This window comes from Dermacentor andersoni, chromosome 3 (assembly GCF_023375885.2).
Source record: "Dermacentor andersoni chromosome 3, qqDerAnde1_hic_scaffold, whole genome shotgun sequence".
Classification (NCBI taxonomy): Eukaryota; Metazoa; Arthropoda; class Arachnida; order Ixodida; family Ixodidae; genus Dermacentor; species Dermacentor andersoni.
In genome coordinates, this window is record NC_092816.1 from 63,075,810 (window position 1) to 63,087,826 (window position 12,017).

Genomic DNA, 12,017 nt, shown 5'->3' on the forward strand with positions numbered 1-12,017 from the left:
TCCTTTCTCAAAGCAAGCAAAACCGAGCTACCGCTCGACAAACTTGGTTCAACCGCGTTCAACTACGGCAAGTTTACTTTTTCCGCGCGCAATGCATTGTGGGTCGGCGCAGTCGGCGCGACCGAAGCGCGGATGGAGCAGGAGCCAAGAGACGCCGGGCGCGTCGGAGCGCGTTGGCCGCGTCCGGTTACGTTAGCTGAGCCAGTGCGTCGCTGTTCTCGCCAACGTAGCGTGCGCGCGCGCTCACGCTACGTCGGACTATGGCTGCATTCCAATACCCGCCGTAGACGGCAAAGTAGACGACTTAGCGAAGAGTGCCCATCTTAACCGAATACCACGGGAAGTGCATTGCATACCTGCCAGTGCGCGTAGTCGTGGTGGAACAGGAGCACACGGTGACTGCAGGACCAGAGACATCCCAGCACTATACGCAGGAAAACAAGACGCCGATGCATGCACCCTACGATAGGACAGGGTAGAATATCCTTCTACGATGGCGCGTACCTACTGCGGGGGACTGGCCAGGATTTGAATGAAATCAGGAAGATTCTGTTAATACAAAAATTGGTAAAAGTGTCAGGTGGAAATGGATAAAAATAACGTTTGCAGAATTTAAGAGAATCACCTTGAAACAACTATACATTTCTCTACGGCTTAGCAAACATCCATGTGGTAGTTTCCAAGAGAGGATCGAGAATCTTCAGAGAAAGAATATTTAGAACGGAAAAATTTAATCCAACTCGCCTGAGCTTTGGTTCTAAAATGTTTTTCCTATAAGAGGAAAAACGGCGGCAGAATAAGAAAAGTATATCTATGGTCCCATCTTCTGCACAGATTGGGCACAGAAGGGAGGGTGCCAGACCAGCCCTGTGAGTTAGCAGTTTAATACTGGTATTCGACAACGTAATCGGTTAAAAATTACTTGACTTTTTCTGGTGTGAAAGCAATTCTTCTGTAAAGGGAATAGAAGGTGTCGATATTCTGAAAAATTAGCTATCGCTGGGTTCATAAAATCTTGACACCTCTTGAATCTGGCAGTAGTTAGGTAAGCTGGTGTAGGAAGTAATGACTGTACAAGTTGTTAAGAACCGCCAGCTGCAGTGCAAGTTTGCCACCCAGTTACAACTATGGCGGCAACATTCCGGGAGCGTCGCCGCCAACTTCTAGCCACAGCGTGACTAAATCGACTTTGTGTCGGGGAACAATATGGGCATCCCCCACTCTCCGTCGCTTCAGCTAGGATGCGTTCGATGAAGCAGGCTTTGTGCTGAAACCGCCACCAACCTCTAGCCTCATCGCCGTTGTGACGGGATGAGTTCGGCGGGCCAACTATTGTTCCCAAACTCCCCAACGCGCTACTCGGAACGGCTCCGAGTTCTACGGGGCCCCTCTGACGTCGGCTCCGGACATTCGAACGTGTGTGCATTTGTGTGTGTAGACCGTCCTGCGGGGAGGCAGCTAGTTTGCGATGACGAAACGAACGTTCGCATCACCTTGTATCGGGAGAGGACCGAGTGTTTAAAAACCGCTGTTGTGCGGCTGCTCAGGTCACTCTCTCTCAAGCAGTCGTGTTAGACTGATGTACTTTCTCAAACAGTCATGTTAGACTGATATAAATACTGTAAATAAACCCATATTCCTCGTTCTCGATGAGAAGCAGTCCTTCCCCTCATCAACGTCCTCAGCGTGGATAAGTTGGACGACGGCATGGGCCAGCTACCTTCTAATTCATGCCCGACTCCAATCTTGACAACGGATCACGAGCGATGGGATTGAGCCCCCAATCCTGACAAGGGCCACTGAGGGCCGCTCTCGCGAGACTGTCAGCTATTTTGTTCATGTATAATCCCTTATGACTTCGCACCCAAAGTAATCTTAGTTTACGCGGGCAGGCACTAGAAAATGAAGTGTACGTAAAAGGTTAGTACCACAATATGTTGTGAGCGATGTACATAAAAATAAATAATCCGTCATTATGACTACCGTCGATATTGATGAGTTTACGTAAGGCTAACACTACAGCTAAATATTCAGCCAGAAATACGGGTAAGTAGTCCGGAATCCTGATTGAGAATGACCAGTCTACAGCAGGAGCGCAAATACCAATTCCAGATTTTTTCTCCACACTGTGAGGCGCCTGTTACAATGGCCGTATTTATATCTAAACACAATAAATGATCTTGTAATAGCCCATTGAATACATTACGAGAGGGAAGTTTCGCATTGTTTGGGTAGATGTCATCATAGACGATTTGTACACTCGCACATAAAAAACAGGTGGCACCTCCCAAATGCGTACATATAAGGGATTGATCAATGTTTGTACAAAGACCACCTGTGGTGCATGAAACCGGGACCAGTGTACTCCGAAGAATAATGCAGGCTGGGAAATTGATATGTTTTAGTCTTCTAATTGGGGTTTCGTACATATTTAAGTATGCTTGCACCGTCAGCAAACAAAATCTGCCCAAAATTGAGGGCAACCTGATTTCTTGGTGCAATACGTTATTAGCAATAAATGTTTGTGAGCGCATTGACAGTACACAGCGCGAAATAACACGGGGATGGAAAGCAACCAGACTGGACAAGCGGGTGTGTGCCGTTTGTAACAAGTGAGCGGGAAACACCTCGGAAGTTCTGCAAGCTGAGAACAACTTTCTAATTGAGCCGTGTGTGCCTGGTGGACTGTTGCGGACAGGTGATGGTACAAAGTACACGTGCACGTGCCGCTTTCAAGTCTGGTTCAGGCATGTCAATACCGGCATGGCGCAGGTTCGATACAGGCTCGTTTGATACTGCGCTGAGTCGGTTCCACAAAAAAAAATATGCAACAAGAGTTTCTGCTGACGTTTTGCTTATCTGAGCTGCAGGATGCAGCCCAGGGCCTCACCTCGGACAGTAGGAGAAGGGGGCCCATTTATTCTAACCTGCTTAGTATATGTTTCTTGGGGGAACGAGCCTCTTGCAATAAAACTTCCGAATACCTACGAATACAGCGAATACTTTACGAATACAGCGCGAAGCGGGTGATGGCTTAACCAAGACTGTTGCGATCCCGTGTATACATGGTGTGTCCCATCGCATCAAGAAAGCCGCAGGCCGGGCCGGTGTAAAGGTCGTGTTTACTGCGCCTAACAAGTTGGGAAGGATGTGCAAAAGAGTCAACGAAAGCCGGAGAACACCTGGACTGTGCAATAAGCAACATGTCGCCAAGCCTGTAGATTGCAGTACCAATGTAGTGTATTCCATTCCCACCTCTTGCGGCTGCACTTACATAGGGCAAACAGGACGTTGTATCAATGAACGTTTGCGTGAGCATGCGCACTGTGTCAAGATTAAGACTGGCAGTAATCTGGCTGTTCATTGTGCAAAGTGTGGCTGCTCACCACCCCTTGACGACACACGTGTGTTGAAAAGGTACAGCAATCAGATGGCCAGAAATCTTAGAGGCATTTTCAATGTGTCAGTTAGGAGCCACCTGTGTTAGTTCCCCTTCCATAGCACTTTGTGATAAAGAACTTAAGTTCCTTAGAAGTTAATCAGTTTGGCCTGTGTCCACCATGTTATAGTTACTTTTATATTGTTTAATATTATTGACGCATGTGCAGCACGTGTTGACCGACGATGACTCGCCTTCCCCTTCTTTCACTCTCTTTATGCCCGTTGCGAATTCTATATATTTGCGCAGGCTCCAATAAAGGTGTTGTTGGCAGTCAACACTCGTCCTGTGTCCTCCCTTGTCCGCGTTTTTTTTTTGTTTTTTTTTTTTGCACTGTTTTAAATATGAATGATCCGTACCAACTAGCCCGCACCCAAACCCTTTTGATGTCTGCACAAGTCGAAGCAGCTCGCCCTCACCCATGCCGTGGTGCCGATTAGCCACCCGGCGAATGAGCTGTGGTGTGTAATTGGTCGCCCTCTGCACTTTCTTTAACATAAGCCCGCAGCGCAGCGTGTTCTGAAAGTCTAGCCCCCATATCTTGATACTGGGGCGCTCCGGGATGGTAAGTCCTCCGATCTTAAGTTCAAGGATGCGCCTTCCCCGTGGTATAATGTCACGGGACAGCTACTTCTACAGGTCTTGATCAGGAGGTATTCGGATTTTTCCGCTGAGCACGTCAGGCCCCTTGACTCCGCATAAGCTCGTACGACATTGAAGTCGCGTTGCACGATCTCTTGGCGAGTTTGTGGATCATCCGCTGCCGCCCATAACGTCACGTCGTCAGCGTAGAGGCTGTGGTGAAGCCCGGTGATAGAGCACAGCAGCTCCGGGAGCGCGCGCATCGCCGCATTAAAGAGAAAAGGGGAAATGACTGATCCCTGCGGTGTGCCTCGACTCCCGAGCTCTATAATGTCAGTTTCATGTTCGCCGACTTTGATCCGGCACTTTCGGTCGGTGAGAAAGTTTCGGACGTATTGTTATGCTCGGTTCCCAACCCCCAGTTGGGTCAGGTCTTCGAGCACCGCTGCATGGGCGACATTGTCGAAGGCCTTCTTCAGGTCGAGGCCCAGGAGGCACCGGAGCCGGCGAGCGTCCGCCGGACTTTTGGCTTGCATCACCTGCCTTCTTAACTGAAGGAGTACATTTTGTGTGGACGGGTGTGGCCTGAAACCAAACATGGAGTGGGGAAACTCGTCCCCGTCCTTTAAATGTTCATTGAGACGGTCCAGGACCACGTGCTCCCCCGAGCCGCAACACGCGTCGTAGGCACCGAGATCGGAAGTAGGGGGAGTCTGTGTGAAGATCTAAAATCGAATTTGAACTGCACGCCACGCTGACGTTCAGTAAGCAGAGCTTTGTGGGCACGTCCAGCTCCGCATAGCCTCCGCAGTGCAAGACATTGAAGAAGCAGGGGCACTACGAGAAGGATGTTTAATTGCCAATAATTCCGCTTCTGCTGAAAAGTGTTTATTTTACATTATTTAGACTGGCTCCAGATAAGGAAGCCCACTCCATGTAAGAGCACTTTAAATGTCTCAGCTCACGTGTCCGAGCACACATCAGGAGACGTCAGGAAACACCACTGCACCAAGCGTGTCCCTCTTAAAGCAGTTCGTTTTCCTAGGTGACTAGAGAAGGGAATCTGACGACTGTGCCTTGGCCAATCACAATCGTCAAATCGTTCCAAGATCCCACTCATGAAGTCGCACCATTCCGCCGGACTCCGCCTCCAATGTTGCGCCATCACCCACGTGTACCACGTGTACGAGGCAACCACGTGGCAATTTGGGAAACCGGTCAACGCAGTTCCCACAGAAATCCCCGACGTTGGCCTCGTGCATCATTCAGTGGGCTCTCCGCGACGGTCAGGTTGTCAAGGTCAGGAGAATAACCTTCGCGGTAGTTCCCGCACCTATGGAGGGCGGCGGCTATTGTCGCCTCGAAGTAAGCGCCTTTGTTTTCTCCTAACACTCTATGTCGGAGCCCATCGCCGTCTGGGCAGGTGCTCATAAAGGGGCTGCCTTGTGGGAAGCACCTAAGGAATGTCCGTTGCCGTTTTGAGACGTAACACGCGCTAAACGTGGTTGTCCTGCGCGAGCTGCAGTGCGCTCTGCCGGCGGACTCGCTTCGGCACCTCGCGGCAGCCGCATTATCTACGCTAACTAACAGACCGCAGCAGCATGCAACTGTAGTGCATGTGCATCAACATAACCCACATCTACACTGACAAACTCGGCGCAGATAAGCAAAAAGCTTGCACATTTGTGAGCATATACACAAAATTCACAATTCTACATGTGAAAATTACTGTATGCTGGGTACAGGCACATGGTCATGAACACAACAATGAATTTGCAGATCACGTTCCTCACTCTTTCTTAACACCCGTAACTCCTCCTCCTTCCGTTTTCTCTGACCCACGCTATGTTTTCATAGCCTGAAAATCCATTCTCCAGCATGTCACGCATGCCCTCATCACCCCGCGTGTCTCCTGCCTTCCCCGCAATCTTTCTCGGGTGGAGGAAGCCTCTGTACAGAGATTTCAAGTTGAGGAGGGCATTACGCCAGCCATAAGGGGTCTTCTGCTTCTGGTCAGCCATACGAAGACACTGTCCAGTGTCTGAAGTGATCCTTTCCTGCGTCTGCAGTGGGTACCTACCATCTACTTTGAGCGCTCCCTAGGTCAAAGACAACTTGCAAAAGTGTACCTAAAGGTGTAAAATTGAACAGTGATCAAGATGAAGACTATGAATGATGGATTATGGACAACACATACTATAAGTTTGATGCAGTATATCTGTGAAACGAGCCTATATGCTAATATTTAGCTTCATACCGACTTTAGCATGCGTGGCAACCCAAGTGAATAAAAAACAAGTCTTTTGTTTCTTGTGAGGAGCGCTGCCATAGCCAGGCGACGTGGGCATTTAGACTTAGCATTGCGATTGATACACAGAACACCACTCCGGAACGCAAGTGACGTGACATTTCATTGTAAAAAATACTATAGACTTTTGTGCATCTGACACTGCCATTTGCGTGATCATGCTGATAGTGGCTCGCTGTGCCTAGGGTGGTAGCCATATGGTTGGCATGCACGGTGCATTATGCAGTGCAGGAAATGAATTGCTTGTCTATGTATTATCATAAGTGCCTCAACAAGATAACTATTTGGCCCTTGAGAGTAAAATAACACATAGAAATGTAAATAATAGCCAAACTTAGACGCGGTGGCAACGCTAAGGTGGATCTAGAGGTTCCACTTACACCTCCTACCCCCAATCCTTCTTCCGAGACATGCCGGCCTCTCAGCGCTCACAGCATTGAGTGTGCAGCAAGATCCCCCCCCCCCACCATAACACACTTTCCATTCTCTGTAAGCATTAATGAGCCCTTATGTCGTCTGTGTGTAAGCAGATTTGTGGAAAAGGAAGGGAGGGTTTTAGTAGCACCATGGAGAAGCTGTTGGGGTATCCTTAAGGCCAGAAAGTTTGAGAACTTCTCACATGTGTAACTATACACCGTTCCATCTAATAAAAGTCCATAGGCCAGCAGAAATCCCCGAATGAATCTGAAGTGACATACCAGGGCTCCAATTTGTCACTCATTATGAAGACAGCCTGCACGTGGCAAAAATTATAAGCATAGGACAGAATTGCTAATGCCTCTTTTGCTTCCAAATTATTGCACAGCAAAGGATAACTCATGGCAGAATGGGTTCAAAACAAATGAGCAGGTTAATTCACGAGTGCATCCTCAGTGCCTATGTTCCAAGCGTCTCAGAAATGTAGCTTAGCTCCAACTAAACAAGACATCCACATATTGGTTCTACGTAACCACACAGACCTTCCCAACAGTTCAGGACATTAACAACTCAGACAGGGAGTATGCAACTAACTTTTCTTGTGCATATGTAAACGTCTTTTCATGCACAAGGATGTTCATTTAGGCAGCAGTCTACTTGGAGAACATTCACAATTTATCGTAAATAAGTAATTTACCATACACTGGAGTCTCATGTATGCATAGTAAGTAAACAAGTACTTGCAACTTTGTTGAGCTGTTAAAACAAGAAATATTACATGGTCGTGGCCACTGAAATACATGCTGCAAACTGATTACCAAAAATGTTTCTGCAACCTTTAGCACAGCTGACCTCAGCCATGTCTAAACATAATTAAACAACTTGGTAATTCATAATATATTTATTAACGCGATAGCGTTAAGGAGCTCGTGTCGCAGAAAAGCCGGTGTCGTCGGCGTCGGTGTCAGCGGCGTTGGCCGTGAGCGATAAATCCCAGAAGGCATTTCATAAATAAAAAACATCTTGGCAAGATGGGCTGGTGGGAATCGAACCAGGGTCTCCGGAGTGTGAGACGGAGACACTACCACTCAGTTCGTTCTTTCAAAACGGGACAAAGTCGCCTCTAGTGAATGCGGTGTTGCCTTAGAAACGTGCCGTAGAAAGTTGTACTGCGGTGTATATCGGTAATTATGACCATGTAACTTACAGAAGTCGCAGTTTCACGAGTAGCGAAGTACGTTTCCGTTACATTTCTTCTGCGCTCTGCGCACACGGAGAGCCATCTTGCGGCAAACACAGAAGACCCCCTCCTCGCAATGTACGGCGCTGCCCCGACACGTGGCGCGCCACTCGCCCCATGATCGCGTCCGCCTTCATGGCGCGTGGGGGCCTGGCTATCTGTGCCGATCGCGACGTTTGGCTGGCGTAGCGCGTTTGAGTAGGCGGTGTGAACGGGGTGCGATAACGCTATTGCGTTCCACTCTTGAAGGCCAAGCTTAAGCGTCCTCCAATTTCTTCCACATTGTGTACCTGCACAACTTGACTGCGGTATCGTGGTGTTGACAGTGTCATATGTCACATAATATCAGTGTTCTCGAATTGTTTTGTTGCATTTTGAAAACACAATGAAACTTGTCAAATTATGCTGGAACATTATATGAATTACCTTGGCAGAACAAAATGTCCCAGCATATGGTAATGCTTGTGTAACAGAATGCCACGCAGTGTACTGCACATGTGTACATATTTCCAGTTGAGATTTTAATACATCGACGCCTACATGGCTCGAATGTATGGACAGACAAGTGTCCTTGGAGTTCATAAGTTACAAAGAAGCTTTGAAAGAACCTGCACTGAAATAGTCACTTACGCTTGTGTTGGTGCAGGTGCCTCTTCATGTGGCTGTAACATTAAGTCTGAAGCCGCAGGTGCTGCCAAAATGGCTGAGTGGATGTGGAGGCAATCTTTAGGTGTGGAACTTGGCAAAAAGCAGAAACTCTCACATGTTTATTTCATGTAGGTACATTGTTGCCCAGTATAGATCAAAACTAAGGATGTGTAAAAGTAATGTTTCACATTGCACTGAATCTAATAGGGCCAGAAGCGAATCAAGTCAGATGCATAATACATTTCGAGTCATTTTAGAAAAATAAACAGCTACAATCAAAACAACCATAAAATAATGTGTACATCCTAGTTTTCATTACATTGGCAAGTTCCTGTCATGTCACAGATTATGAAGCTTTGTTTACTATATGTACCAATTGAGAATATGGAAATGAGGAGTTTGCTCACATACGAAGAGTTCTTCAGAGAGCACGAATGATCACTGTATAGCCAGCAAAGTTTATATCCCTGAGCAATGTATACAGCCTCCTCTACTACGCAAGTTCTCACACTTTATCCCTATACATACTACGTACACGGGGCCAAAATTTATCATATTTTTGCTTCCATTTGATGTTTATTTCTAAATCACAAGCTAGCTAAGAAGTCGGGGCGTATATTCAGCTATCTGACATATGTTTATCTGGAGGGCCTTAATTAATGCTTAAATTCGGCCTGGATATCGCAAGAAATTCATTTTCTGCCAACTTTTTGAGGTAGCTTTCTGAAAAAATATGTCTTAATAACTTTAAATTATTTTTAGCATACACAATAGTAACAAACTAAAAGGAAGAAAAATTATTGTAACTGAAAAATAATGCAGTTCATGCAATAAATTTCTCAAAACGTAACTTTTAGTGCGTTTTTACATAGCCAAATAAACAGAAAATTCTAAGACGCATTCAATTATAGATGCCAATACAACGTTCTAAAACGAACTTTGTTGTTTCACCTAGTTTCAGACTGGAATAAAAAAAATGTACCTCCAACCAACATTTGCCTCTTTACAGAAATTTCCAAGAGTGCTACGTGTTCAAAAACGTTTTTTTCAAGAAAATCAATGACAGCCACGTTTCGGATCTGGGATATTTTGCTTGGAATCACCCTATAGCAAGCCCCTTCTGTGCTAATAATGAACTTCCAACTTCAATCACAACTTCTCTTCTAGCCCCCGATAGAATAAAAGGCTATTATCACTACAGTACATTGCACACTGTTATGAGAGTGCTAAAATACCAACAACAGACAATGAATGCACATTAAACACAAGCATTTATTTGGTACTCTGATAAAACAGACATTGGCAAGCAAACTCATTAATGAATCAATTGCGCTAAACAAGTACCTATCTGTGAAACAAAAGAAAAGGTGCAAATAGAATACGATCAAGAGTCTCCACGATGAACCATATATATCAGAACCTAGAGGCAACACATACATAAATGAGCCTAACAGAAAAAGTATCAAAAAACAATACTGGAATAATTTGAAGTAGTATAGTTTAGAGTAAGAGTAGTTGCAACAATAAGAGTAATTCTTGAGATCGAATAAGAGTGTAACAAAGAAACAGAATCAAATCAAATATTTGAACACTCTTAAATAATGAACAGTCAACAATTTAACGAAATTCTGAAATTCTAATACTATAACAAAGCAAATTGCTAATTCTACTGGCTTCGTTATATCAAGGTCTAACTGTATCTTGAATTTTTTCTGAGCAATAACTTGGCTTTGTGTGGTTCACGCTTCATAATTTCTTTTGCTCTTTATTTTATAACATGCTGAGAACAGATCTAGAGCAAATATGGTGACTCAGAAAAGAGCACTTGCCCTACACCTGATGCAGCAGAACAACACACATCTGGAGATTCAAAATTCAGACTCTAGTTCAAGATGGCTATTGACCTACTCTACAGTATCATAGTGCTGTGTTTTCTTATGTCTGCACAAGCAATCAGCCTGCACAAAGGACTTGCAGCAGATGGTGCAATGGCGTGGCCAGTCACCTGTATGAATGTACAGCCGTTTCGTCATGCTACAGCTGAACCTCGCAATAACGAGATCGGCAGGGAACACTTTTGCAAAATTCACTTTTGCAAGAATTTTGTTGTTGTGAAATGTGACAGCACAAATAGGTAATGCATCCAAGAACAAACATTTACAGTCAAAATTTCGTTAGCCTACTTTGGCAAGCTTGCTCGAGGATATAGGACCGCATCGCCGACAGTACAAAGTGCGCCGCATTATCTCGCAAAGCAATTGGCCGAGAACACTGCTCTAGGATAGTGCTGCCTCTGCTGATCGACGCATGTATCGATCAGCAGAGGCAGCCCTGTCGTAGAGCAGTGTTCTCGGCCAATTGCCTAGCGCGATATGGGCCGCTATCTTGTGCACATTCGAAAAGCCGACGTTCGAATTCACCTTGCGCGATTGTCCAGGCTACGCCGATATCGCGGCCTAGGCCAATCTAGTCCAATCGCGTGGGGTGAAACCGAACGTCGGCTTTTCGAACGTGTAGGAGACAGTGGCCCAGATCACTTTTGCGAGATTTTACAGAACTTGGCACCAGACGCAGAGCAACAGTGTTACATGCATGCAGCAGCATTTATCCAGCACACGCTGTCACCCACGTAAGCAACGACGCTTTCCTTGCTGAGCGTGAAAGTGATTGTATCTCTTATACCCAACATAAGCCTATCGAGATTACAGCCCCACAGCACAAACTTACGTCTGGCGCCGAATCCTCAAGCGATGCCTGCCAAGTGGCACCAAAACCAGCGTTCTTGAAGCAAGGAATGCGTACTCCCGGACAATTGCTCAATCACGACCCGATGGGTGGCACTCCACGCTGCGACTGCCATCTCAAGCACCATAAACAATTTCATGTCAGTGTGACGTGGATTTGCTCGTTTTTGGTGCAATTTTCTGGCTAAACAGCGCACTAGGTGTGCAAAAACCGTCGTCACATATCGGTATCAACATGTGTGCCGCTTCAAATGGGCATCAATGAACAAGATGGCGGCAATGACGTGTTTCCGCCGCGATCACTTCCGGCGCTTGGTTGTTTTTGTAAACAAAAATGGTGGCACCCATGCAAGCGTAATTCGGTGGTATTTTACGCAATTTAAGAGCAAAGAAATAGCATTTGAGCACATTTTGGAGCCTACTAGCCTTGCGCGAGTAGGTAATATGCAGGGTTGCGTTCCGGCAAATTTCGTTCATGCGGGACTGTAGTACAGCAACATTTCATTGCCGACAGGTACGAAATGCATTGAATCCTATGGGTGTTCGGTGGGGATACGAAAATATTTCGTTGCCATGAAAATTTCGTAGCCACGGAATTTCATTATTGTGGGTTTCGGCTATATACTTAATGAGAAACTT

At 46.1% G+C, this 12,017-nt stretch overlaps 1 protein-coding gene across 4 annotated transcripts in view; it reads right to left on the reverse strand.

Annotated features, from left to right (window-relative positions):
* LOC126546906 (uncharacterized) overlaps positions 1-12,017 on the reverse strand; it is a 50,545-nt gene that overhangs the window by 18,990 nt on the left and 19,538 nt on the right. For 3 of the 4 annotated variants that reach the window (XR_011893383.1, XM_050194627.2, XM_072287168.1), the window contains one exon: positions 8,732-10,639. The exons of the other annotated variant lie outside the window; for it this stretch is intronic. Coding sequence is in view for 1 of the 3 variants with exons in the window: in XM_050194627.2 (XP_050050584.2) it covers positions 10,539-10,639 (101 nt within the window). In the remaining 2 variants the exon portion in view is untranslated. Of the gene's footprint in view, positions 1-8,731; positions 10,640-12,017 lie in introns of those variants that run through there. 4 annotated transcript variants of the gene reach the window in all.